Raw genomic sequence first — 26,582 nt, forward strand, 5'->3', positions numbered from 1 at the left:
GCTTTGAAGCTTGTTAGGATTGTGGAATGTGAGGGGGTAGGAGATTATAGGGAACTTTACCATTCAAAATATTACACAAATCTGTTTATGTGTGAAGCCTGTGCCTTTAAAAATAACCACAACCAAACTTTGAATTGTGAGATAGAGCTGAAGGAGGTGGCTCTATGCTGTGGAATTACACGAATGATAACCACAGTAGCTGAAGCCACCTTGCAAAGAAAACCTCAGCAGACTACCACCACCTCCTCGGGTGCAGTGTGTGAGATTCCGCTTTCATGAAGCAGCACCAGGAAGACTCTGGTGCTGGTCAGGCTGAGGAAGAGTCCCAGGGAGCTGTCAGGACCAAGGAGAAGGATGCACTCAGGCAGCATTCATAGCTTTGCCAGCCACAGTGACTGACAGGGTTCTCAGTGAGGGAGACTGCATTCAGCCCCGAACACGCAGCCATGAAGGCAGTCGTGATGTGTTCCCGAAGCTGGAAGGAGAAATCGCTACTTTACTCCAAAATTGGCTCTAGCAGACAATTCATTTGTATTTAGGAAAATATTACTTGGTATTACCACATCTTCACCACTGTGCTGTATGTATTTTGTATTTAAATTTTTTCTGCTCTTTTTCATACATAAAGTTATGGCAACATGGGAACAATTACCTTTAAGAAACTGAATGATGATAGTAAAATATATATATTTTTTATCATGAAAAGTAGATATAGGGTGGAAGGAAAAATCCCCTCGTGTGGAAATAGCTCCTTTGCCATTAAAGGCATGGTCACTCAACTTTTTCATGTATATTCCAGTAAATTAGTTTTCCCTGTTTAGTAGAAGTTTGTTATATGCTGTACTTGATTGGAGAATATCACTCTCCTTAATTCAACATTAATAACAAGGAAAATGTTAAGAACTTTTTAAAATCGAGATGTTTGCAACATATAAGGCAAAATGACTTTGAATAGATAAATTATTTTATAAGAAATATATTCTGAATGTTTTTCTCCTTCAAATCACATTTGCATGTGTATGTATAAGATGAAAGTTTTTCCCTCTCCTTTATTTTCTCCTCTCTCTTCCTCCTTATTTTTTCCCCATCTCTTTCAGCCGAGCATGTTTGTCTGTTCTTTGTAGACCTAACTGTTGATATTTATCTTATTTTCATACTTAATAACATACTGTGTACATTTGGTAAACCTTGTTCAATGTAATAAGTTAATTTAAATAATTTCAAAATAAAATGAATATTACTTACAGAAATCACTGTAGTTTGTGGGAAAACCAAGTAGGAATATTGCTAAATTATTATTCAAGATATTTGAAAATAATTCTACAGGAGAAATTATGGTTTATAGATCTAATTGTGATTATTATTGCTCAAATAATAAGACTAAGTGCAGTAGAAATAGAGCTCTAAGGAGATGTGTACTTTATTTTTTTTGGTAGTACTGGGGTTCCTGGAAGCCCTTCTACTTCCGGGCTACACTCCCAGACCTATTTTATACTTTTTATTTGGAAACAGGGTCTCTTAAGCCAGCGCGGCTGGCTTCAAACCTGCGCGATCCTCCTGTCTCCGCCTCCCAAGCGCGGGGATTACAAGCGTGCGCCACCATGCCCGGTGCGTGTACGTGTTTTGATGACTATTTTATTTATTGCATTTTCCCCAAAGCTGAAGGTCAAAAGGCTTTAATCCAGAATTTCATTGGGGAAGGGATAAATGAGTGAAGGGCTAAATGGTAGGGCTAAGTGCCTCTACCATTTTGTATTCCGTTAAAGATGTGTGACTACAATGCACCAATAAAAAATTTAAAAAAATGTAAATAAAACGTTCTTCTCTGGATCATTTGCACTGCCAAATAACTCTCTGTAAATCATGTGCTGGTAGTTTGATTTTCATTTTGGAACAACTTCACTCTCTAATCCACAGGAGCTGACCAAACGGGAGGTTGAGTACATCGCCCTGTCAAGGGACACCACTGAGACAGATCTCAAACAGCGGCGAGAGATCCGCGCAGGCACGGCTTTTTATATCGATCAGGCAAGTTCTTATCCCACTCCCACCTGTGACTGGTCACTCCAGGGCTACACGAAATGATTTTTAAAGTAGAGAGAGAGAGAGAGGAGCTCATGTAACGGTGAAAGATGGATGCACTGTGCTCTCTCTAGACAGATTTAATTTAGAATTTTGGTTTCCCTGTTCTTGGAAATGTCTCCTTTGATTTACTACTAAATTAATGGCTCCAAAGTACCAGTTAGTGATCAACAGGCCAATTTCTTAATTTTCAGTTGCTTCCTACTACTTGCAATAGAAATTTGATTTTCTAAAAAAAAAAAAAAAGAATTAAGGAGATTTTAGTATAGGAAATCCTCTATCATATTAATTAAAACATTCTCAGCATAAAGGTGGATTAAAGGGAGTGAAATACTTACTGCCAGGAACTGTAGCTTTTTATTTTTTTATTTTTTATTTTTTATTTTTTTGCGGGTCTGGGAGTGGAACCCAGGGGCATTCGACCTCCGAGCTACACCCCTTGACCCATTTTTTATTCTTTATTTTGAACTGGGTCTCACTGAGTTGTGGAAGGCCTCACTAGGTAGCTGAGGCTGTCTGCGAACCGCCATCCTCCGGTCTCAGACTCCCGAATGCTGGGATTACAAGCGTGCGCCACCACGCCCAGCGAACTGTAGCTTTTAAAAAAAATTTTTTAGGCGATGTCTTAGGTCCAGATTACCAACTAAAATATTACTTTATGAATATTATAATGAGGCTTATTATATACTGTCTCAAATGCATTGCTTAATAGCATAAAGACTATAAGTAATTTATAAAAATGATTTCAAATATCCAATAAACTCATGGAAACTTGCTTGCCCTTTTTGTTTACAAAAACAAAAATTGGAATACTAGTAAGCTGCTGTTTTTCTTTTACCTTTTAAATCGGGAAAGAGTAAAGGATTCACTAATGTCCAGTGTTGATGAGGAATAAGAGTTGAGGAAACAGCATTTTTATTAATGGTAGCAGAAACTGATGCAATTTGAAAAAAATTAGCACTATTAAAATAAATAAATGACATATGTTTAGACCCAACAGTTTCTACACTTTCTGTATATTCTTAACGCACAAACATATATGTACAAATATGTTTATTATGACACTGTTTGAAAGCATATACAACTATAAGTGAAAACATATATATTTAAGCTACCAATGAAATAAATAATGGTAAGTAGAATACTCTGTAGTCATTAAAAATGAAATGAATCTACACTAATAAAAGAGTTTATAATAAGTGGAAAAAGAAGCTGATTTGTAAGACAGTGTGTATAGTGGGATCTCATTTGGGATAAAAAGAAGAAAAAGCTGGATGTGGTGATGCATGCTTGTAATCCTAGTACTCTGGAGGCTGAGACAGGAAGATCATAGGTTTGGGGCTGGCCTCAGCAACCTAGTGAGTCTCTCAGCAACTTGGTAAGACTCTGTTTTCAAATAAAAAAATAGGTTTAGGAGTATAGCTCATAGTTCAAGGTCCCTGGGTTATGTCCCCAGTACCAAAAAAAAAAAAAAAAAAAAAAAAAACACGGAAGGAGAAGAAGAAGGGGAGAAGGGGAGAAATGCACATATGGTTGTATATACATTGAAAGCTTCCTGAGGATGTAGAAACAGCAGAGCATACAGGAAGCATGTTATAGAAGCATGACTGGGGGTGTGTGGTGAAATAGGGAAACAATTTTCTTGGTTCTGTAAATTTGAAGATTTACTATGGGTACACTCTTGCTTTGTAAATAAAAGAATATAATTATTAAAAACCCACTGAGTGAAATTTTTGGGGGAATGGAATATTCACATGGTCTCATGGATTATGTGTCAATTAAAAAGAAAATAAAAGTACCTATAATGGAGAGATTTGAGCCAACTGAGGTGGCTTACATCTGTGGCTAAATTCTTGTACTTGCACCAGACCATTTGCAATGACACTGTTTTATGTCCCAATTATTGCTTGGCCAGTTGGAGAAGTATTTACTCTGGCCTCTGTGGTAGTCAGAGCTTAGGCCTTTTGTTGTTATCATACTCAGACCTACTTATTAGTGGTAACTGTTTGGCAGATCTATGTAATTCATTAAAAAATCAAGGGAGAGAAAAAGGAAACTTTTATGGGAAGGGCACCAAGTTGTGCTAGGAGCTTTATAAAATCATTGCATTTAATCCTCAAAACATCATTAGGAGGGAGATGACTTCCCCATCTTATAGGTGAAGTGACTGAGGCCATAGTCATGCAACTGATAAATCGAGGTAGGGTTTAACCTGGCTCTGTACAGTTCCAAAGCTCAGGTTCTTTCTATCTAAGTATGCTACTTCCCTGAAAAAGCAATGATGGTGATCATGATGATCACATTAATGTCTGCAGTGACCAGCTATTTTTTCAAAAGAAAGTTAGCTTGGTTTCCATTTTCTATAACTGAATGTCAATAACATATAATTATGCATTCACTGTTTATTTGGGTCAGATGTTACAATCAAGGCAAAATGAAATGTGATTTATATTTGAAAAAAAATAGGCCAATTAGCTTGCTTGATTGGGTCATAATTCTAACTAGGCTAAAGCCACAGGTTTTATGCATGTGTAAATCAGTATTGTACCTAGAGACCTTCTTGCTACAAACTATCCCCAACCTTGCTCAGTTATCCTATTTTTTTTCTTTTTTCTTTTTTCTTTTTTTTGGTACTGGGGGGTGGAACCTAGGGGCCTTCTACCTCCGGGCTATACTCCCAGACCTATTTTTATATTTTATTTGGAAACAGGGTCTCACTAAGTAGCTGAGAGCCTCACTAAGTAGCTGAGGCTGGCTTTGAACCTGTGTGATCCTCCTGTCTCAGCCTCCCAAGTGCAGGGATTACAAGCATGTGCCACCACGCCCGGCTCAGTTATCCTATTTTTTAAGGAGAACTTTATTTAGTAAGTGGTGCCCATTATATGCACCAACCTGTTCTAGGCCCCAGAAATATAGCTGCAAGTAGAACAAATAAAATCCTATGAATTTATTTATGTTAAAGTATCTTGAAAGCCGGGCGTGGTGGCGCACGCTTGTAATCCCCGCGCTTGTGAGGCAGAGACAGGAGGATCGCGCAGGTTCGAAGCCAGATGCGCGTGCTGGCTTAGGAGACCCTGTTTCCAAATAAAAATGTAAAAATAGGTCTGGGAGTGTAGCCCAGAGGTAGAAGGGCTTCCAGGAACCCCAATACCACTACCACCACCAAAAAAAAAAAAGTATCTTGAATCCTTTTTTTCTAGCTTTTTGTAGTATACAGTACAGCATTGTTTTCTCTAGTCACCATATTGTGAACCCCAGATCTTATTCCTACGTAACTAAGTTATTATTACCCAGTGATTAACATTTCTTCATCCTCCCTCCTTACTATTTTCCCCAGTCGGTGGTAACCACCATTCTACTCTCAATTTCTATGAGATCAGCATTTTTAGGTTTTGCTTATGAGTGAGATTTTTAGGTTCTGCTTATGAGTGAGATCATGCAGTACTTGCCTTTCTGAGCCTGACTTAATCTCCAGTTCTATCTATGTTCTCAATAATGACAAGACTTCATTCTTATTCATGGCTGAACTGTATTCTGTTGTATTGGTTGTTTTTTTTAACATCTTAGTATGTGTCAGAGATTATCTCATTCACTGTTAAACATAATCCATGAGATAGGCACTCTTAGAAGCCTAGCTTTACAACAAAATGGAAGTTCAGAGAGAGAGAGTGGTTAAACTAAGTCACTGATAGGAAGTGATAGAGCGACAATTGTCCATTTTGTGTTGCTATAACAGAGTTTCTGACACTTTGCAATGTGTAATGAACAGAAATTATTGGCTCACAGATCTGGAAGCTGGGAAGTCCAGTGTGGAGGTTCTGTGCCTTGGAGGACTTTCTTGCTGTGTTATCCTACAGCAGAAAGGTAGAAGGGCAAGAGAACTGAGAGGGGTGAGGAAGAGGAAGAATGAGGAAGAAGGGAGGAGAGGAGAGAGAGGACAAGAAGACAGGCCAACTCATTCTTTTAACAGGAACCCAGTTTCACAATAATTAATAAACTCCCAAGACAAAGACATTAATCCGTGAGGGCCCTGCCCTCCTGATCTAATTACTTCTTAAAGGTCCCACCTCTTTAGCACTGTTACATTGGGGATTAAGTTTCTAACACAGGAGCTTTGGGAGCACCTTGGAGCTATAGCAGTAACCAAAACTCAATCTGATCCCATTCTGATATTTTGAAATAAAGAACTTAAAATGCATTTTCTCCCCTTTGGCTTCTCAGACCTTTTCACTATAATCTTTTGGAGTGAATTTGAAACTGGGATCTACTTTCATGAAATGATGACTAACTTAATAAGTAATAGACACTTTGAAAGCTTTAAACTCTTTTAAGTAGTTTTGATTCTTAAATTGTTCCATTATGCACCATTTCTTGAGGACATTCTCATTTATGAAATGAGGACACAGACATCCAAATTAATTGTTTGCCTAAGGTCTTATATCAAATCAGAAGCAAATCTAGAACAGGGAATTAGATAGTTTTTGATCTTAGGTCATGCTCTTGCTTTTGTCTTGAAATCTGCATATCCACATGTTGGTTTGTTAAAGCTGTGATATCAGATGGTTGGACCAGAGGATCTTGCTGCATTTTTTCCCCTGATTTTTATATGAAAAAATTAGGTTTCTGAAAGTTTTGAAGCTTGAAGGACAAGAAAAGATTTTCAAAGTTAATCTAATTTTTACTTTGAGGAATGATCACAACTAGTCATTCCACATAAGTTTATATGCACCACTCTTACTTTTTTAAGATTTCAGAAAATTCATGTGACAATTATTTAACTATCTATATGACAAAATTTAAAATAGATTAAATCTCTTATGCCGATAGGTGAACTTATTCTATTCTGTTCTCATAATAAGTGTAGTCATAGATAACTATCAACTTTCATATAAAAATTCCTCCTAAACTTACATAACAGCATCTTTTAACTGAGGTGTTGTATTTTTATTCCATAAATGTTAAAAGCCTACTGTGAGCCAGTTTTGTACAAGCATGCCATGAAAGACCTACGAATCCTGCTAGCGAGATGAAGCATGGGTAAGAGCGAACAGGACAGGCTCAGCGTTGATCTTCCACACTTAAGTGATGAGCAGACAGAGGGCAAAGGAGCCATGGCTGTAGGAGGGCAGGGTGCTCCGGCCTTGGTTGGGCATGCAATTTGTAACATTTTTTTCTCTCCAATTAATTTTAGATTTATGTGTGGTATAATATACTACTGATGTATTAGAATGCATAATGGACTTACATTTGCTCTCTTCAGTGGCTTATGTTGAAATTTATTTCTCTGCAAATGTAACATGATTATACTAAATAAAATTTGACAGTACTGATTATAGCTGTTAGATCATTTTATAGACTATTTTAAGGAAGAATCAGGAAGCAAGTAGATACCAAAATAGTAAATAAGCAGTATTAGTTCTGTAAATTAAGTGTTTCAGATTTTGTTTGCCAAGAGCATCTCTAAGGTTTTCTCCTTTTGTCCAGTATTCTTATCTACACTTTAAATTTTAATTTGCATACACTCTGGGTCAATAACCATGTACCCAAAGGGTGAATTGGGAGAGAAGTTAAAAATCTTGGGTGATTCTTTTCTTGTCAACCTTTTTTTTCTTCCCAAATTTACTATTCTTATGCTTGTACTTTTTATATCTCATCTTTGGACCCAGTTGTACTATAAAACATCTATTCTCATTGTCACCAATATTATGCATAATATTAATAAATAATTTATGTTGAATTAATAAGAAAGAAAGGTTAGGAAGATTTATTGTTCAGGCTTTATTTTTATGTGTGTTTGTGGTGGGGATTGAACCCAGGGGCATTCTACTTACTAGCTACATCTCTAGTCCTTTTTCTTTCTTTTTTTCTTATTTATTTCTTTATTTACTTACTTACTTATTTACTTATTTAACTACTTATTTATTTATTGTGTGGTATTGGGGATTGTACCCAGAGGCATTCTACCTACTAGCTACATCTCCAGTCCTTTTTTCTCTTTTCTTATTTTATTTATTTATTTATTTTTTTGGTGTGTTGTATGTGGTATTGGGAATTGAACCCAGAGACATTCTACCTCTGAGCTACATTCACAGCCCTATTTAATTTTTTTGATTTTGAAACAGTGTCCCACTAAGTTGTGGAGGGCCTCTTGAGTTTGCTGAGGGTAGCTGAGAAACTCAAGAATCCTCTTGTCTCAACCTTCCAAATAACAAGATTGCAAGCATACATCACTGCATCGGGCTTTCTTTTTCTTTTTCTTTTCTTTCTTTTTTTTGAAACAGATCTCATTAAGTTACCAAGGCTGGCCATGAATCTGCCATCCTCCTGTCTTTTGAGTACTGGGGTTACATGTTTGTGCCCCTGTGCCCAGCTCTTAATAAAGTTGAGGTATGTTATGTACTCATAAATCTCATTGCTGAAAGAGACCTTACAGATGGCCCCGACTCAGCATCAAGTAGACACCTCCTTCGTTTTCTTTCAGTCGTTTCCAGCTCTCTTTTCTCTACTCCTCTATCTTCTCCACATTACATTTGAACATGCCCAGGGCTTTGAATCATTCAAAAATGGCCTCTACAAGTCACATCGTCCCCAACCCAGTTTTTGCAACAATCCTGTCCCTTCTCTTCATACTGAGGCGTTTAGTAGGGTGTTTGGTTTGATGTTTTGTCATCATTTAAAATTATGCAGTCAGTTTGATCGAGAATAGGAGAGGTGATTTACTCATCTCACAGCATCCTATTAGAAGTTGCATTACTGGTGACGTAAGTTTTGGCCATATGGTTAAAACAATGTCTGTCAGGTTCCTCCCATGTTGTATTATTTTTTTCTTTGTCATTAATAGTATCTTATGTGGAGATATTTTGAGGCTGTACAACATACTCTGTTTCTCAACTTATCTTTACCCACTAATTTTGCCATCCATTGATGATTTTTGCTTCCCACAATTATCACTATGTTGTTTGCCAAATGGGTAATTTTTTCTTTTATTCTGTGTGTATGTGTGGGGGGAGGGCACTGAGGATTTAACTATCCAGGGCATTCTACTTCCAAGATATACCTTCTGCCCTAAATTTTACTTTTTATTTTGAAACAGGGTCTCATTAAGTTGCTGAGGCTAGCCTTGAACCTGCAATCCTTCTGTCTTAACCTCCCAAGTATTAGGATTATAGGTGAGTGCCACCATGCCCAGCTTCTTCCTCTTATTTCTTAGTAATAGATGTTCTTAACTTGCTATCCTCACTGTGTGCATATATCTGGATGCACTTGACTCTGGAGAAGAAGTTCAACATTGATCAGATTTTTAAGAGATCATTATGTGGTATTGTCTTTTTCCATCCATCACTGTGCTCTCAACTTCCCAATCACAGCAATTCCATTAGAGTAGAAGAAAGAAATCCTTTCTGTATTTGGCTTCTGTTTTTGATCTGTCTTCCTGGCTTATCCTGAACCCTGTGTAAAGATCCACTGCGTGGTAGACCGAAGGGTTCTTGGGAGAATGAAAGCAAAGCCATGGCATTTATGTTGCTCAGACTTGTTTCCCCTGGCCCACAGTGGGTGAATCACTTAATTTCTATATGTGTATTTTTAATTTTATTCAGGGAACATGTATTTTTCAGCACTATAAAGTTTTTTAAAAGTCAAATACAATATTTAGTCTATTTTGTAACAAAGATTGATAAAAAATTGCCTTTTTAAAAATGATATTGCCACAGGTTATAAGCTAATTATTTTCTTTATTTTGAGCTATGCTCTCTTGGGATAAATAGATTCTTATAAAAGAAAACTTAACTGGAAACTTATCAGAAACATGAGTTTTTCTAAAAAACTAATTTGTGGTGGTTTTTTTTTTTAATGTTCCAGAAACGTCTACAGTTTTGTCCTTTATACAGCTAGCAAAAATTATATTTCTGGGTTTCTCGATGTTGTTTCTTAGGAGCTTCTAAGTCATTTCTACTATGAATTTAAAAAGTATCATAACATGATGGCCAGCTTTGTAGAAGAGAGTTAAAATATATGTTGTAATGTTAGACTTAAAGGATTATTCATGAATTGATCTTATCCTTAACATGGAATGATTACCTTTAGTTTACTATGCTTGATAAAATCTTATTCTTTTATGATTGTATGTAGATGCCTGAAAATAATGAAGTTTTTATTTTTATTTTTATTTTTTTTGGTGGTACTGGGGTTCCTGGAAGCCCTTCTACCTCCGGGCTATACTCCCAGATCTATTTTTTTACATTTTTATTTGGAAATAGGGTCTCCTAAGCCAGCGCGTGAGGCTGGCTTGGAACCTGCACGATCCTCCTGTCTCTGCCTCCCAAGTGCAGGGATTACAAGCGTGCGCTACCACGCCCAGCTTAATAATGAAGTTTTAATATATAGAATTCAGCAATTTATTAGAAGGAAACAGTATGCATGCTTTATTATTTTCTATACTTGGAAAATCGATTTGAGATAGAGCAGATTGTTATTTTCATTTCCTTTTTCTAATTAAGAAATGTGCTCCTTTGTTTAATTATGTTGCACATTCATAGGTAGCTGTTCATTTTCTAACGTATTGGGTATATAATCTAAAATGTTAACACTGAAAAGAACCTTAGAGATCATCTCTTTTAGTCTCTTCATTTTACAAATGAATAAACAGACCTAAAGGGGTAAAAGCACATTCCTAAGATCATATAAGCAAATCAGGTGTGGTGGCCCATGCCTGTAATCACAGTACTTGGGAGTCTGAGACAGGAGACCTGCAGATTTGAGGACAGACTCAGCAATTTAGTGAGACTCTCAATGACCTAGTGAGACCCTGTTTCAAAGAAAAAATAAGAACGGGCTAGGGGTATAGCTTGAAGGTAGAATACCCCTGGGTTCAATCCCTGGTACCACAAAACAGAAAAACAAAAATTAAGATCATTTAAGCAGAAAAAATTAAGCATGGAATGCAGCATTCCTGATTTCTCATCCCTATAACAAAAAACACACGTTTAGTGTGCAGTGCAAATGAAATTAGGCCCGGCTCTGCTCTCCTCAGTATTCTAATTTGCTTTGTGTTTATTGGACATAGTGTGCAGTGCGTGCAGCCACGGAAGGCAGAATTCTCATTTTGGAAGGCTTGGAGAAGGCAGAGAGGAATGTTCTGCCTGTATTGAACAACTTGCTGGAAAATAGAGAGATGCAGCTTGAAGATGGACGCTTTCTGATGTCTGCCGAGCATTACGACAAACTTCTCCAAGTAAGAGAAGAAAAATCTGCCTGCTTTGTCTTTGCTGTTACACTGTGGGTAGTGTCGTTTGGTTGTATGAAACACAGTTCTATTGGAATCAAGACAAGTGTTGATTTGATGAGATGGTCCTTGTCTTTGGCAAATGGCTGAGGAAAAATTTTAAGTTTTAAAAGTCTGTTCTGGCCAGACGTGGTGGCGCACGCTTGTAATCCCCGTGCTTGGGAGGCGGAGACAGGAGGATCGTGCAGGTTCGAAGCCAGCCAAGGTGGCTTAAGAGATCCTGTTTCCAAATAAAATATAAAATAGGTCAGGGAATGTAGCCCGGAGGTAGAAGGGTTCCATCCCCAGTGCCACACACACACAAAAAGTCTGTTCTGCTTGCAGTCCATGTCAGAAGACCTTCCAGATCTTTATTGTCTTTCTCTCTTTTTTTCTGTCATTTTAATAACTATTCGCTCACCCACTTTTTCCCCTTTCTTTCCCTCTTCTCTTCTCTGAACAACTTTTTATTAAAAGCCTAGTAGTAACTGTTAGATAGTGCTGGGCATCAGAGATACCAAGCTGAATAAAGCCCAGTTCTTAGCTTCAAGAATCTCAAAGCCCAGTAGGTATTGGCCAAAATGAATAAGATCATTGAAGATACTCTGATGGTCCAAGCCACTAGCATCTCCTAGCTGGGCTCCTGCTTCCACCCCTGCTGCTTCACACTGTTCTTAACACAGTAGCTAGTGAGTGCTTTGAAGTAGACATCAGATTGGGCCCCTCCTGTGCTTTTCCTGTTCCACTCAGAGTGAGATCCAGAGTTTTTACAGTGGAACTGCCCTGTCTGCTCTGGCCCCTTACTTCCTCCTGCTTCATCTTCTGTCCTCTTCCTCTTTTAGTTCACTGCAGTGACTGAAGTTCTTGCCTTAAACCTGCTAAGTAGGTCTTCTACTGCCTTCTAGCCTTTGCACAGGGGCCTCCTCTTCCTAGCATGGTTTTCCCAGGTGTTTGCTCCACTCACTCCCCACCTCCTTCAAGTGTTTGCTCACATGTCACATTGTCAATGAAGCCTGTTCTGACCCTCTTACATAAAATTTTATGCTGCCCTCTCCCTCTAAAGATGATTACCCTGCTCTATTTTTTCCCATCTTATCTTATTTTTTACTGGTGCATTATAGTCTCACATCATAATGTAAATCGTATTGACAGTGACATACATGCCACACAACACTTGGTGGATTCCCCTGCCTCCCCAACTCCCCCCTTCCAAATGCAGAGTACTGAGATTGATGCTGTTGTATTCACACATGTTCACATAGTTGATGATAGTATTTCCATGAATAAACCTCAGTCTTCCTCCTCCCCTTCCCTTAGACCATCTCCCTGGCTCCACTGAGGTTTCTCCTTCATTATTTGGAGCCCCTCTTGTATCTCAATTACTCCCTCGCTTGCACATATTAGAAAAACATATGACCCTTCATTTCTGTGAGTGGTTAATTAATCTCACTTAGTGTTCTCTAGGTTTCTTCCTTTTTTTTTTTTTCAAATCCTGGGTATCTTTCCAAAGGGGTTGAAATCAGAGAACTACAGTAATATATACATACCCATGTTCATAGCAGCACAATTCGTAATAGCCAAATTATGGAACAAACCTAGATGTCCATCAACAGATGAATGAATTACAAAATTATGGGAAATAAACACAATGGAATTCTACTCAACAATAAAGAAGAATTGAATTATCCATGTTGTCTTCTAGTATCTTATGTAACTCAGTTATTAAGATTTCTGTTCACTGCCTCCCTCTACTAAAAGAATATAAGCCCTGCAAGGGCAGGGATTTTGCTTCACTGGTGTTACTTATTTCTCCAACTTCATGCACAATGCTTGGCATATCGTAGAAGCTTAATAACGATTTGCTGAATGGATAAACAAGTACAGTAAAATGATTAAGTGCTTTACACACAAGTATATAATAAAGATGGAAACAACTATGGAATGTGGGACTCTTCTAAGGCTTTAGAGATAGGTCATTTACTGTCTTAAATGAGAAGGAGTAGTACCCATTGATTTAGCTGGAGCATCACCACACTGGAGCTCTCTGCAGCTAAGGCAACCATCTGTGACTGCTCTGCATCACATTCTGGGACTTGCAGCCTTTCCCACACCTATTCTATACAGATAAATCTGTGCTAATCTTACTACCCCAAGTCTGTTGCAGATTTCTCAAGAGCAATATATATGTTTTATACGTCTTGATCTTGCTCCCAGGGTGTTAATACATGTCCAGAACACACTAGGCACTAAATAATAGATGTTGACACCAGAAGGTCTGATTGAATTGATGCTCTGTGGCTGGCAGGGCCAGTAGCATCTTTTCTGATTCCTGCTGTCCAAGTCTGTTTCTCTGTAACCCATCTTGCAACCCTTTTAGTAGTTTGATTCTTTACTCTCTTGGGAGATGGTGTTTTCCTTGTGCAGTGTAATAATTTTCTTCTAGATCTATCTAAAAATCATCTTATTCTCATGCAATTAGAAGGGGATAATTGAGGACTTAAGAAAAGGTTAATTTTCCTCTTGTATCATTCATTATTGTTCATTTACAGAAGTAGAAGCAATTTTTATTATTTGTTTGTAAAAGAAGTGGATATTTTGCAGAACATTCTTCTTAGACACTTTCTGATTTCAAAATAACAACTTGCCCCCGGGAGATTATATTAATTGTTCACCAGCTTTAGTAAGTGATTTGAACAAGGATTCTACTCAGAATGTGGACTCATATTTGTTTCAAAGCATAAGTGTTACTTCATAACAAAACATTTGATCTATTCCTTATTGTTGTAGAATTCTATACAAAGTTATTGAACATATTGCTTTAGATAAAAATTTGGGATATGGGGGTCAAAAGGGTTTAAATACATAGGAATGCTTATTAGTAAATAGGAAAGAGCTACAACATTGCTTTTTGCCACAGTAGATATCAGTATAAATACCTAATACTTGTTAGTAAAGTATGAATTACATGTTCATAATATCTGTCTTATGAAAATATCACAGAATATAGGCAAGATCTTATCACATAATGCTTCCATCTTAGGATAATTTCTGACAAAAGATTATAAAACAATAATTTAAACTCCACTCATTGTAGCTAGATTAAATATGCTAAATTTTGATATCTCAAAAATCTTATTGAGACTATAGTAAATTTTGTTATAGAAACAGTCATTTTGTATAAGCTTTATTTCTACTCTGAATGTCACTTTTCAATAAATGAAAAATGGAAACAGTTCTCTGAAGATTATCTCAGTTTTTTAGACAGGGCCATATTGAGACTTGTTTTCTTGTGTATGTGACATAGTGTCACTCTATTAATGACTTGTGATTTTGATTATAATTGAAATGACTTTTTTTCCTATTATGTGCTGGAAGAGATAAGTCCTTTCAAGAGCTTGGATTGAATATGAAACATTCTTGTATAGGAGTTAATCGTAAGGATACAGGGATAGAAGATTGCAAATAGTACAATGAAGGGAAATAAGAGTGGTTCTAACGGGGAATGGACAAGAAAATGACCTATTTTTTATGAAGATGTAGTTTGTGTTGAGCTTTGAATGATATTTGTGTTCATGCTGTGCAAAGTGATAAGGGTGTTCTTGCAAATGGAGCCAGTTGTGAAAGCCTGAGGTGTTTGGAGAATGGCCGTTGTAAGATGAGTTTGAGCGGAGCATTGTAGAAGGTGGAGATTGTCAAGATGGGAGAATGAGACACAAATCCTTCCAGGAAAGACCTTGACTATTGTGTGGGAGGTTTCTTCACTGTGATTATGTGCTAAAAGTTGCAGATCTGCCTTATAATGTATATATGTGCATTTATATATACTTTGCAAGCACCATGGATCCTACACTTAAGGCTGTGAAGAGCCATTGATTAAAGAGTGGGGCAGTAAAGGAAGGAAATGACATCTGACAGGAGCCTGCTCTGGGCCAGCTGCATTCATATGCATTCTCACATTTAGTTTTATAGCAGTCATACTAATATGGCGATATTATTTCTAGATGGTGATATTATAGATGAGAAGACTGAGACGATGTTGGTCATTGAGCTAGAGTGTGTATCAAGTAGTTAGGCCAAGATTCGTGACTCCAAAGCCTATACTGATTCCATTCTCTCAATATATAGAACTGTATATAGGACCATGGACAAGTTATATAACTCCTTGGAACTTCAGTTTATTCACTCATGTTATAAGGAAATTAAGAATCTGTTTGGATTCTCATGAAAGTTAAATGAAAAAAAATCATGAAATATGATTAGCACGTAGTAAGTTTTCAAAACATGTCAGTTATTACTAGCAATATGTCTTGCTACACATATATCCATACACATAATTATTTATTTAAGGTCTGTGGGCCATCTCCAGGTTGCTGGTGGTCTTTCTGTGCTTCTGGGACTACTTTTTTACAACCTCTGGTCATGTATTTTTCTTGCCCTTCTGAATCTGTTCCTCTGTGCTACGAAGGCTGGGAGATCTGACCCAAGCCTCCTTGATTCGTTGGTGTCAGCTGCCTTTCCTTTCCAGCCTGAGTATTGCCTGACATTGTGATCCTGATTTCATTTTACTCTCATCCTTAACTGTGGTTTTCAAATATAGTTCTCTTAATAGTCAGAGACTATCTTTCTTAGTCCGACAGTACCTGTAGTTGTAATAAATACCATTTACACTGTAGAGGTTTTCTTTATCTTTTACTTTCTTAGGATCACACTAAAGCACAGTTGGATGCTTGGAAGATTGTCCGAGTTAGTGAAGATTTTCGAGTGATTGCCTTGGGCTTGCCAGTGCCCAGATATGCTGGAAATCCATTAGATCCCCCTCTCCGTTCCCGATTTCAAGCCAGAGATATTTATTTTCTACCCTTCAAGGTAAGTAGGACCAAAGATAATTAATTTTTAATAAGTTTTTGTCTACCCAGGCCTGATGGCACACATCTGTAATTTCAGTACTTGGTATGCTGAGACAGGAGAATCACAGGTTTGAGGACAGCATTAGCAATTTAGTGAGGCCCTGTTTCCAAATTTAAAAAAAAAAAAAATAGGGCAGGGAGTGTAGCTCAGAGGTAGAATGCCCCTGGGTTCAATCCCCAGTACGAAAAGAAAATAATTTTTTTTGTTTATAACAAGAAATTTAGTTCTGTGAAATGTTACTATGTTCTTAAATATCTTCCTTAAGAGTTAGTAGAAAGAAAAAAGATATAGGATAAAAAAAATCTGTAGAAACTAGGAATAAAGATCATTGTGGCATTATTTGTCTGAAGGATTTTTTAAGAGACTGACTTTCCAGCTGGGTATGGTGTCATATGCCTGGAATCCCAGTACTTGGGAGGATTACTAGACTCAGCAACTTACTGAGGCCCTCACCAATTTAGTGACACTCTGTTTCAAAATAAAAAATAAAAATAAAAATAGGGCAGGGAGTGTATCTCAGCAGTAGAACACCCTTGGGTTCAATCCCCAGTGCCACTAGAAAAAAATAAAAAGAACTGATTTTTCTTTAACCAAGTGAAATGAATCAAGAAATATTCTTTTGGCTATGAGTTACATGATGTCTAATAAAAAGATTGGATTATGTCTAAAAATTTTTTCATTTCATGTTGTGTTTCTTACTAATTTGATGTTTCTGTTGTTTTAGGACCAACTTAGTGTATTATATTCAGTTGGAGCCAATGTTTCTGCTGAGAAGTAAGTATACTTTTATAAATACCAAAAACTTAAAATTGAATTTCTTTTGCCTGTTTATTATTTGGCTGATAGATTCATTCATTCGCCAACTGTTCTTTGAAGAGTTTTTTCCATATTAAAAGGCTTGGTAAGTGCTGGTGATAAAACTAATAAGATCTTAGGTGGCAAGAAGCTCAATAACTAGTAGAGTGTTAAATGGAATATTATGGTTTGCATCCCTAGCATCAGGGATTATCTTTTCAGATGAATTAAATCAGTCTAGCTATTTCTTATCTAATATATTTAGACATTTTATATTTTAAAACTATTAGAATAAAATTTAGTGTTTTTTTCTTCTAGAGTTTCTCAGCTCTTGTCTTTTGCCACAACTCTCTGTTCCCAAGAATCTTCTACTCTTGGACTTCCAGATTTTCCTTTAGATAGTTTACCAGCTGCAGTCCAAATCCTGGTATGTATAGCATAAATTAATGACTTGTTATGTTCAAATGTAGCAAAGAAAATCCGAAAGCTAGTCACTGGGCTATTAATCACTTCAGGTTGCTTCCTCATGTTTTTCTAAAAAAGGCCTGAGATTGATTTGTTGTGCAGTGTGGCAAACTGTACAGAGAACAAGGACATGTTCTGAGTTTCTGAAAAGCTTGTAGCTTTGGAGGAGAAGGTAAACATGCAACCTCAGGATACAGTCCATGGAAGGGTTCAGCCTGATCAAGGAAGAGGTACATTGTGGTGTGTTAGTCCTTGGAGCTGCCTCAACCTGAGGCAGGAAGCTGGGCCTCTCATACTCTACAACCCAGTAGTCATTGGTTCATGGTCTTTCCATGGAACACACATCCTCAGGCACTATCAGCTTTCCCAGCTCATGAAAGCTGGCTCCAGGAGCCCAAGGGCAGTTTTCTTAGAAACACCAATAGCAGCTGGGTATGGGGAGGGAAAACTGGGAGGCACAAAGAAAGTATATAAACATTTGGAGGGATTAGATAGAGCACAGCCATTTCCAAAAAGAGTCTGGCAAGAGGTGTTCAGTCACAGAAGGTACTTGCATGTTTGGAAAATGTGAGTAAGTTATATCTGTAGAGCGAGGGTGTGTGGTGGAGATGGGAGTTGGAACCCTATTATGAAGTATTTTGCCTGGTGAGTGAAGTTGCCTGGATTATATGATACAGAAGAAGTGGTCCAGACTGTGAAGTAGGTGGAGTATGAAGTGATCAGATGTATGTTAGAGGGAGACTCCTTCATTGGCTTTGGCTTCAGGGAGGCTGGGGAAAGACTGGATGGATGCACAGGATGAATTCAAAGCCATTGTAACATCCAGTGAGACCCTGATGAGGAGGCTGTTTTCATGAGTAGTGGCAATACACTTTAGGCAAGAAACTTGTGTGTGTGTGTGTGTGTGTGTGTGTGTGTGTGTGTGTGGTGCTGGGGATGGAACCCAGGGACTTTCCACCTCAAGGCTACACTCCCAGACCTATTTTATATTTTATCTGGAAACAGGGTCTCACTAAGTTGCTGAGGCTTACTTGGAACTTGAGTGATCCTCCAGTCTCAGCCTCCCAAGTACTGGGATTACAAGTGTGCACCACCACGCCCAGCAAGAAACTATTATTTTTTATATTTTTATTAGGACATTGTCATTGTACATCATAGTGATGTTCAAAATAATACAAACATACACACACACAGCCCTTGATGTACTTTCTTCTGCATCCCACACCACTACCCCTCCTCCCTCCCTATACATGTTAGTGAGATTGGTCGTGATCGCTTCATATATGGACATAGCATTACTTGAACTCTTTCCTGCCTCAGTTCTCCTTTGCCCTCTCCCCACCTCCAGAGACTGTTGTTTTTAAACTTTGATTGCCTTTTTAAAACGTTTCCAGTGAGTCAGGGAGGTTATTGTTTATATTGTTCTGTATGTTCAGAAGAGCATTTCTCTTTCTGTTTACCAAATTTCATATTTTTCATTTTTTTTTTTGCTCAGAACTTTTCACTTTGAAGTCTCAAGTCTAAAAAAAAAAGCTAAAAAATAGTAAAATAAGCATCCATAATTCTTTATGAATGGTACTTCTAAGTACCAATTGTTAACATATTGGCACATTTGCTTTCTCCATTTCCCCCCCTAAACCATTTGAATGTAAATTGCAACATTTCTTAATAGTTAGGTGTGTGTCTTCTAAGAATTAGAGTATTTTTTACAGATTCAGAACATTATTATTACTCCCTGTATTATATTAATTCCATAGTATCAACTAATAGCCAGTCCATATTGAAATTTCTGTATTCATTTTTTTTTTCTTTTGGTGGTACTGGGGATTGAAACCAGGGCATTTGACTTCTGAGCTAAACTCTCAGCCCTATTTTATTTTTATTTTTGTTTTTTTTTTGAAACAGGATCTCACTGAGTTGTTGAGGGCCTTTCTAAGTTACTGAGGCTGGCATTGACCATGCAATCTACATGTCTAAGCCTCCCCTAATAGACTTTTTAAAATGGGGTAAACAGAATCAAGAGTGTTATTTGATTCATGGGGAAGGATTTGAGGATAATGAACAGTTTCTACCTTTGCAATTATAGCTATGGAAGTAGGTGAACATGGATAAGATTGACTCAGATTACAAATAAAAGAGGATGATGAGGTACTTTGGAATGAGTAGAGTAGGGAAATATGTGTAGTTTCAGATGTGTTGGATCTGCATATTTTAGTTACATGTAATAGATAATTGATGGTTCAGGTTTAGAGATCCAGAAAGAGGTTAGGACTGGACATAGAAGCATGGGTGCCATGAACACACAGATGAAAGATGGTGAATTTACCCAGGAAAAGGGCATGAAACAGGAAGAGAAGAGAAAATAGTATCACACTTCTGGAAACTAAAGGCATTTTATAATAAATAAATAAATAAATATATATATATATATATATATATATATATATTTGAGATCAATTTTCTGTCATTATTTTAGATGATGCTTATTCCTATGTATTTCTGTTCCTAAATAGGATGCCTTTCCCATGATGTCAATCAAACACGCAATCCAGTGGCTTTATCCATATACTATTTTGCTAGGACAGGAAGGGAAGATGGCTGTGGAAGGTGTTTTAAAAGTGAGTATCTGTTTCCCTCTTTCCTTTCTTTCCCCGTGTTCTCTCTTGCCTTCCCTTTCCATCCCTTTTTCCCATTTCTCCTTTCTCCATCTCTCCTCTCCTACTTCTCTTTGTCCATCCTTCCTCTTTCCTTTGCCTTCCCTTCTCTTTTTTTTCCCCAGGGATTGAGGCACTGGATGATACAAGAAAACAAGTGAAGGGGAACAAACACAGAGGAGCTGGTGGCGAGGTGGGGCGGGCTTGTTACATTGATAGTTAAATTGATTAAGTGAATGACTGTATTGAGAGATGGCGGGAGCTAAGCTCTCATTAACATACACATGGAAATGGGGAAGGCATGAGGAACCTTGAGGTATTGAATTGGAGGTAGAGGTATGATTACGAATCATATTTTAAACAATATTTATGAACAAATGGATGATAATATAGTATGTGTAAAAATACACATATTTTGTAGCTCTGTCTCCTGAGGGAGCCTAAAAACTATGATCATGTCAAGTGCCTGGACACTGATTTCTAGATACTTCACTTCCTTAAAGGAATCAAAGGTCCTTGGACGTAGAGCTGACTCAAGGATTGGGTCAAGAAATGTACAAGATGAGCTTGGAACATTTTATTGTGTCACAGAGTAAAGAAATATTCAACAAATGATGCTGACATGTCAAAATGACTGAGGAGCCAGCTTGACAATTTGAACATTAGAATCATTGATTATAACAACCCATTGCATAAAAAATAGGAATCCATGAGTCCATCTTGATAGAAACTTTTTTGTTTTTTAACAGACCAGAACAGGCTCTTTAATTGGAGTGGAGTCTGGGAGAGTTCACCACAGTCAGGAGTCCTCTTCCTTACAGACTAGGAGCTTTTTATGGGGTGTTAGGAAAGCGGGAGGGCAAGTTAGTTGTGTTTTTCTCCAATTAGTGGTTTAATAGTAAGTCAGGACAGGTAAAATTATGGGGCTGGGGGCAGGAAGATGGTCAGAGGCATTTTCCCACCTTTCCAGAGGTCCCTTGTTCTCGACCTTCTCCAGTGAGGCTTCACAGCCAGACCTCACAGTGCCCTTATTTATATTGGGAAATGGGCAGCCAGATTTATGAGAGGGAGAATCGATATGGTCAAAGGGCCCATAAAAGAGCAGCAGGCATAAAGTAATGGATAAGAACACATTACAAATTTGTTCTCATAGTTAGCGTGTCAGAGATTTGACAATTTGTTCTTTTAGTCACCTTACTTATCTTAGGATGTCCTCTGTTCTGGTTTTAACTGCTCCTGAGGAGTTAACATATATTTAACAGGAAGTATTGACCATGGAATAGAAACAAATTTTAAAAATATGGAGAAGAACAAAAAAAATCTCTTTCTTACTGTAGAAGGAATTAGCTAGGTAGAAAAATCTCCATTTGGTAACAATCAGAGGTAGTTGATTTAGAAAAGTGTTGCCAAAAGATGTGAAAGCTGGTGGGTAGAGTTTCTGTGAGGAGCAGGATAATGGTATAATCTCTAGATATCTCTTTAAAATGTATTCAGTTGATTATAAACAGAAAAGAGGCATTTTTACAAATTGACACAGTGTGCCTCCTGAGTATTCGTTTCAGGGAATTTCTATTGAGAGTTCAGGATATGAATCTGGCCATGAGGAAATATTATAGTCCAAGGTTGAGGGCCATTGTGCAGAATAATGTTCTTTAAGACTGTTCAGACTATGTTTCAGGTTGAAATGGTCTGGATTGAAGGAGAGCTGTAAGCTAAATAAAGCATATGTCCCCATGCTGCATTGTGGGCCAGAGAGGGGCAAGTGATATTGCTGGTACAGTTTGTAAAACTTTTAGGATCCATGAGTACTGCTGTATTAAATTGATTTTCTGATTTGGAAACTTATGTGTGTGGTGATTACATGGGCCAGAGTTTTAGTTTTTAGAAAACATGGACTAGAGTGTTTAAAGGTATGGGCAGCATATCTGCAGCTTGCTCTCAAATTGTTCAGAGAAACACTAATGAATGTATATGTGTTTGTGTGTATGCACAGTTTGTTTCTCTTACACAGTCCAACTAAAGGTACAAATTTCCAAGGGTAAGGTAGGATGTGAGCACTAGGCTGTCTTTTTTTTTTAATTAATTAATTAATTTATTTATTTATTTTATTGGTGCACTATATTCATACATCATAGTGGGATACATACTTTTGTAGACATACATGCACACAATGCCCAGTCAGCCCCCACCCGATCCCCACCCCATTCTCTCCCTATCCCTCCCTCCCATGCTTGGCTTAGTGGTTGACATCTAGTATTATAGCAATTTATCCAAAATTAAAAATGATAATCTCACATAACAGTTTCAGTTGTCTGATACCAAGCTTTTGATGACTTAAAGATAACTTTTCAATATTTCTTTGTGCTTTCTTTCTTACCAGAGAATATTTTTTTCTATTTTTTTAGGTGAAACTATCATATATTTATATATTTATTTTTCAGAAAAAAAATCTATCCTAATATGGAATATGGACTCTAGGTACCCAAAACGATCTTGAAAAAGAACAAAGCTAGAAGATATATATTTTCTGATTTCAAACCATATAAAGCTACAATAATTGAAACAGTGTAGTACTATTCTAAAGGCAGATATATAAACCATTGGAGTTAAATAAAAGCCTAGAGCTAAATTCTTCCCTATATTGTCAAGTTATTTATTTATTTTTTTTTAAATTTTATTTTATTGGTGCACTGTATTCATACATCATAGTGGGATACAAACTTTTGTAGACATACATGCACACATCGCCCAGTCAGCCCCCACCCAATCCCCACCCCATTCTCTCCCCATCCCTCCCTCCCATGCTTGGCTTAGGGGTTGACATCTAGTATTATAGCAATTTATCCAAAATTAAAAATGATACTCTCACATAACAGTTTCATTTGTCTGATACCAAGCTTTTGATGACTTAAAGATAACATTTCAATATTTCTTTTTGCTTTCTTTCTTACCAGAGAATATTTTTTTCTTTTTTTTTAGGTGAAACTATCATATATTTATTTTTCAGAAAAAAATCTATCCTGATATGGAATATGGACTCTAGATACCCAAAACAATCTCGAAGCAAAAACAAAGCAAGAAGATGTATATTTTCTGATTTCAAACCATATAAAGCTACAATAATTGAAGCAGTGTAGTACTGTTCTAAAGGCAGATATATAGACCATTGGAGTTAAATACAAGCCTAGAGCTAACTTCTTCCGTATATTGTCAAGTTATTTTTAACAAGGTTTCCACGAAGATTTGGTGGTGGAAATAATAATCTTTTAACTAAATATTGTTGAAAAATAATAATTACATGGAAAAGAATAAAATTGGACCCTTACCTAATCCCACATACAAGTATTAACTCAAACTAGATAAAAGACCTAAATATAAATCTTAAGACTATAAACTTTTAGGAGAAAATCTGGGTCATAAAACCTCACAACATTGAAATTGGCAGTGATTTCTTGGATATGATTTCAATGGCACAGGCAACAGAAGAATATACAAACTCCCTAAAAAATAAAAAAAAATATTGTATATCCAAAGACAATGTAAACAGAGTTAACAGTTGCTAATAGAATGGGATAAAATATTTCCAAATGCTATATCTGAAGGTATATTAATATTCCAACTAGAAATCCTAAAAATCAACAACAATAAAGGCAAACAATACCCTTTACAGATAGGTAACAGACTAACATAAATAATGAATCTCCACAGATAACCAATCTTAGTTGTCTGTTGGATGGAAAATCTTGTTTCTCTAGTTCTGATGTGTGTTACCTATTTCTTCTTTGTAGTTAATCTCTTTGAGTATTTTCTTTAGTGCTGGTTTTGAAGACATAAATTCCTTCAGTTTCTGTTTGTCATGGAAGCTTCTTATTTCTCCATCTAATTTGATAGAAAGTTTTGCTGGGTAGGAAATTTTTGGCTGGAAGTTGTTTTCTTTCAGAATTGGGAATATGTTACTCCAAGGCCTTCTGGCTCTCATGACTTGGTTTGGGAAGTCTGGAGTGATTCTAATTGGTTTGCCTCTGAATGTCACTTGGCCCTTTGTTTTTGTTGCCTTTAAGATTCTCTGCTTGGCTTCCACATTGGTCATTTTGACAATTATGTGGCGTGGGGATCCTCTTCTCCGATCCTGTCTAAAGGGAGTTCTATAAGTTTCCTGGACCTGTGTATCAACCTCTTGCTCTATGTCTGGAAAATTTTCTGCTATTACTTCCTTGAAGAGATTGTTGATCCCTTTGGTTTCATTTTCTTTTCCCTCCTCTATTCCAATTATTCTTAGGTTAGCTCTCTTAAAATGGGCCCATATTTCTTCAATGTCAGATTCCTGCTGTGGGATATTTTTTTCTAGATTAGAAACTATGCGTTCATTTTTGGAATGATCATCTTCTAAGAGCGAGATTCTGTTCTCCATGTGTTCTAATCAGTTGTTTGTGCTTTGAATTGAGGCCTTTACTTCATTAATTGCATCCTTTATCTCTTTTTGGCTCTCTCTGAGTTCTTTTCGAAGCACCTCTATTATTTCTACAGTTATTTTCCTGATTTGATCTTCTAGAAATCTCTGATTTTCTGTTTTATCGGGTTCTGATGTTGTGTGGTTGTGTGCATTCATTGCTCCAGTATTATTCCTCTTTCCCATGATTTTGGATGTTTGTGCCTTCTCTGGGTTCTTCCCTTGGGTCACTATGACTTCACTTAAGGTGTTCTGGATCTCGAGTCAGTAGTATCTCAGACCCCACTACTCCTTTACTGGGTTGTATCACAGAGTCTCCGACCCAGAGAGTCTATAGAGGCTGCTTTAGACTGTGGGGGGTGCCAGGTTGCACGTTCTCCTATGGTGTGATATCTCTGCCACTGCCTCTCTCCCACTGGGTCAAGTCCTAGGGAGTACAGTACTGGGATTTCTCCTCTGTGGCCCGCAATTTGACTCACTGTTCTTGAGTACGCAGATGTAGCTGTACTGAATTCGATGAATTCGCTGCTGCTGCCGCTGGTGGCAATATGGCACCGCTGCTACGCCCTCAGCTGTGGGGCTGTAGTTTTTCTTCTTGGTTTTGATTTCCACTCTGAATCCCTGCAGCGTGTGCTGAGCTTGGCCACTGGGAGCTTTAGGTGATCTCTGCGCAGAGAAATCCCGCCTGGCTGTTCCGCAGTGGCTCACCTCGGCTTGCTGTAGCCGTCCCGTGAATACGCCGGTGCCGCCGGAAGTATGGCGCTGCTGCCGCATCCTCGGGCTTGAGGATCTCCTCTGTGGCTCTGTTCTCAGTCTGCTTTCCTTCTGGAGCCTGGTGATTTTTTTTTTTTTCCCTCTGGTGATGGTGATTTCTGGCTATGAAAGGCGCTGATTTTGTGGTAATGGAGATTTGTTGTTAGCGGGGCTCTTAAGCCCCGCTTTTCTTGGTCGCCATCTTCCCGGAAGTGTCCTAGGCTGTCTTGACTACTTGTAAAGAACCTTCATTATCTAGAGGCCAGGATTTGGCACCTTTCGCACATGGCATGTAGTCTTTGGGAAGATAGAAGCGCCCTGTATGTAACTAGTAATAGTGAAAACTCAAAAATGGTACAGTAGATTCTGTTTGCTTTAGCGAGATATTTTTTCATTAGATTAGCTACCCAAAGAAACTAAGGAAATAATATTTCAATGATGAATAAAAATAAACATAATAATAAAATAAAAAGCTATCTCTCCTGGATAATAAGGAGTTTAGATATGAACATAATCTCAAAGGTTCATACCAAAACTTCAAGAAGCAAGGAGTTAAATGGTCAAAGGAAAAGTAGAAGAGACAGCATAGAACAGAAGTAGTGCAATAGCAGTCACTGCTGAAAGAGAAGAAAGGATCTAGGGTGTGTGTGTGTGTGTGTGTGTGTGTGTGTGAGAGAGAGAGAGAGAGAGAGAGAGAGAGAGAGAGAGAGAGAGAGAGAGGATACTAAGAACCATTTGAAAATGGGAAGATTTAGTTATAGCATCAGGAGTCAGGAAATTACCATCTTCTGATTATGTATGTAGTTCACTTTAAGGTTTATTCTAGGGACTGGAGAAAAGATAACTGGGACTTAATCTTTGATGCAATCAGCGTCTGAGCTGGCATTGGTCTGAGAAGCAGAGCATCTGGGTTCAAGATCCAAGGCTTCCTCAATTCCAGATGAGCTTCCCCAGCATCCTCAGCACAATGCCTGTGCCTCGGGGACAAGGGAACACACAGGGAGGAAGAAAATCTCACCGGAAGTTCTGATAAAGTGAAGTAATGTGTGATTTTTTATTTTTATATAGATTTTTTTTATTGGTGCACTAGAGTCTCACATCATAATGTAGATCCTGTTGACCATGGCTTATATTCACACAGTACTTGGTGTCCCCACTGCCTCCCCATTTCCCTTCCTCCCAGTACTGAGTGTCCAGGTTAACAATGTTATAT

The 26,582-nt window shown here is 37.6% G+C and overlaps 1 protein-coding gene across 1 annotated transcript in view; it reads left to right on the forward strand.

Moving 5' to 3' along the window:
• Positions 1-26,582, forward strand: part of VWA8 (von Willebrand factor A domain containing 8) — a gene marked incomplete at both ends in the record, with an annotated part of 383,297 nt that overhangs the window by 48,034 nt on the left and 308,681 nt on the right. The window contains 6 exons of the mRNA XM_080688771.1: positions 1,918-2,028; positions 11,147-11,314; positions 16,046-16,210; positions 16,977-17,026; positions 17,366-17,474; positions 20,026-20,130. Coding sequence (XP_080544897.1) covers positions 1,918-2,028; positions 11,147-11,314; positions 16,046-16,210; positions 16,977-17,026; positions 17,366-17,474; positions 20,026-20,130 — 708 coding nt within the window. The remainder of the gene's footprint in view (positions 1-1,917; positions 2,029-11,146; positions 11,315-16,045; positions 16,211-16,976; positions 17,027-17,365; positions 17,475-20,025; positions 20,131-26,582) is intronic.

The sequence above is a fragment of the Muscardinus avellanarius genome (assembly GCF_963383645.1).
Source record: "Muscardinus avellanarius genome assembly, chromosome: 2".
NCBI classification, from domain to species: domain Eukaryota; kingdom Metazoa; phylum Chordata; class Mammalia; order Rodentia; family Gliridae; genus Muscardinus; species Muscardinus avellanarius.